Raw genomic sequence first — 2,658 nt, 5'->3', positions numbered from 1 at the left:
CAGATCAGTGGACGCCTGGGATGAGGTAAAGCAGAGAGAGGCAGAAAAGAGGTATTACAAAATACAAAGGGGCATGAGGAGACTTTGAGAGGTGATGAATATGTTCATTATCTCAATTTTGGTGATGATTTCAAGATGTGTATATATATATATATATTATATATATATGTCAAACTCTAGCAAGTTGTACACTTTAAGTATCTACAGTTTATTTTATGTCAATTATACCTCTATAAGCTGTTAAAAGTGTGTATATTGACTTTGGTGCATCTGTGACATCTATTTTTTCATGTTATTTTAATCTGTGAGAATTAACATCAACATTTTAACAATGGTTCTCTCTGGGTAGAGGAAGGATTAGGAATGTTTTGAATTTTCTTCTGTGAGTTAATTATCATTTTCTCAATACACTACAACAGTTATATATATTCTTTTAAAACCAAAGGCTATTTTAAATTTTTTTAATTGTCCTTTTAAAAATATGTATCTACATCATAGATATGTATCTACATCAAAGTAACAAGTTTAGAGCTAGTTTATATATTCTTCCTACGTTTTATATATCTGATTTTTTACAATGAAGATAAATTTTGTATCTAAAAATATGTCCTTTTAAAAGAAAGCATTATCTTACTACAGACTCTTGAAAATCTGCCCAATATACTGGCAACTATTTCCATACTTAAATTTGTTAAAGTAACCCGAAAGTCAATTTATAAACATCCTCTTTGGGTGTAGACCTTTATTTACTCTCAGATGAATTGCTGGTGACTTTTGTTTTTCCCTATTTCACTGCCTTGCCTCTCCCATCCCTTGGTCCTTGGACAGAAAAAGGTCAGAGAGGGCGGGCAAGTGTGGCTTGGCTCTATCCTTTCTTTTGCAGCGTCTAGCTTTTGACAGTACTTTTAACTTATGTGAAACAGTAAATTACAAACGCCCAAGAGCAGAAGACTTTCGGCGACGACAGGTGCAATGTTTGTAACTGTCATCTGCCTTTTCCCAACCGCGACTGGCGCGCGCCCCCAGCCTCCCTCCGCCTGGAATTCGGTGCCTCTGAAAGGGGCGTGTGACGCAGTCGCCGTCACCTAAAGCTGCATTCTGATTCAGATCTTACGCCCCGGCGCGCTGAGCCGGCCTGGCCTCAGTTTCCCCACTTCTAAAGAGAAGGGGCCATGCTGCCCTGTTTCTTGTTCCTCTCCAAGCACATCAGCACTTCGTTGGTGTCCCTGCGCAGGGCGCGCCACGGCTTCGCGCTCCCGCCGCGCTGGGTCCCCAGGCGGCCCTGGGGCTCCCCGCCCGCCGCCCCCGGCCGCCTGCTGGCCGCAGCCGCCTCCTCGCGGGGACCAGCAGGGCCAGCCGGCGCCCCCTCCAGGGTGCGCCAGAACTTCCACCCGGACTCCGAGGCCGCCATCAACCGCCAGATCAACCTGGAGCTCTGTGCGTCCTACGTGTACTTGTCTATGGCCTATTACTTCTCCCGAGATGACGTGGCCTTGCACAACTTCGCCAGATATTTCCTTCGACTGTCCCGGGAGGAGACCGAGCACGCGGAGAAGCTGATGAGGCTGCAGAACCAGCGGGGAGGACAGATCTGCCTACAGGACATCAAGAAACCGGACCAGGACGACTGGAAAAGCGGGCTGAATGCCATGGAGTGCGCTCTGCTCTTGGAAAAGAATGTGAACCAGTCGTTGCTGGAATTGCACACTCTGGCCTCAGACAAAGGTGACCCCCATTTGTGCGATTTCCTGGAAACCCACTATCTGAATGAGCAGGTGAAGTCTATCAAACAACTAGGTGACCACGTGCACAACTTGGTTAAGATGGGAGCCCCGGATTCTGGCCTGGCTGAGTACCTTTTTGACAGACATACCCTTGGAAATGAAAACAATCAGAACTAACCCATAGGCTGCCTTCTCCACCGCCCAGGGCGTGCCAGGGCCCAGAGGCAGCTGCTTCCTCGGCTTATTTTACGGACAGTGTTCAGAGATCTGTGGTTCAAACCATAGTTTTATACCAATTGTTCCTCCTTTCCTTTTACATTCTTCTGGTACAATGTCCCAATAAAGTGATTTGTAGAGAATATGTATGTAGCCCCATGTTAACAATGGCTTTTTGCCCAGCATCAAGATAATTTTCCCAGCCCAGGATGAGATGGTATAAAAAAGACTGCAAAAAAAAGCTACTGAAATAGATGCAAACTAAATTTCTCTGGTTACCAAACATCGTTCCAGACCATGACCCTTCACTAAAATTCCATGATATTTAACTCAACAAATGCCTGTTATTTTCAAGACCTTATGTTAAAGTGGGAAAATGTGTAAGATAAATATGCAAAGAACTATAACAAGATGAAGAATATATAATACTGTAAAAATCATACATACAAAATTCTATAACAAATTTGTGATCTGTTTTTGAAAGATTATCTTACTACAGACTCTTGAAAATGTGCCCAATATACTGGCAACTATTTCCAGTTCCAGATTTCTCAAATCTGTGATCTGTTTTTGAAGGATTTTGTGATCAAATAAATTCAAGAGAAGCTACAAAAGGTATCAGTGTTGGTCTTGGAAAGTCACAATGTATGTTAGCATTCTAAGGGCTCTGGGAAGTCTTAAAATTAAAAACCAAACAAAAAATCTTGGATCATATTTT

General features: G+C 43.2%; 1 protein-coding gene across 1 annotated transcript; it reads left to right on the top strand.

Moving 5' to 3' along the window:
• Positions 1-1,109: 1,109 nt before the first annotated feature.
• FTMT (ferritin mitochondrial) lies at positions 1,110-1,953 on the top strand. The gene has a single exon (XM_032627526.1). The coding sequence runs from the start codon at positions 1,173-1,175 to the stop codon at positions 1,899-1,901; it is 729 nt and encodes a 242-aa protein (XP_032483417.1). The 5' UTR covers positions 1,110-1,172; the 3' UTR covers positions 1,902-1,953.
• The last annotated feature ends 705 nt before the right edge of the window (positions 1,954-2,658 follow it).

The sequence above is a fragment of the Phocoena sinus genome, chromosome 3 (genome assembly GCF_008692025.1).
Source record: "Phocoena sinus isolate mPhoSin1 chromosome 3, mPhoSin1.pri, whole genome shotgun sequence".
NCBI lineage: Eukaryota > Metazoa > Chordata > Mammalia > Artiodactyla > Phocoenidae > Phocoena > Phocoena sinus.
This window is presented reverse-complemented; position numbering and strand designations above follow the sequence as displayed.

Bases quoted from the DNA above. Each gene is read 5' to 3' on its own strand.
- FTMT (XM_032627526.1), top strand. From the start codon at position 1,173: ATGCTGCCCTGTTTCTTGTTCCTCTCCAAGCACATCAGCACTTCGTTG.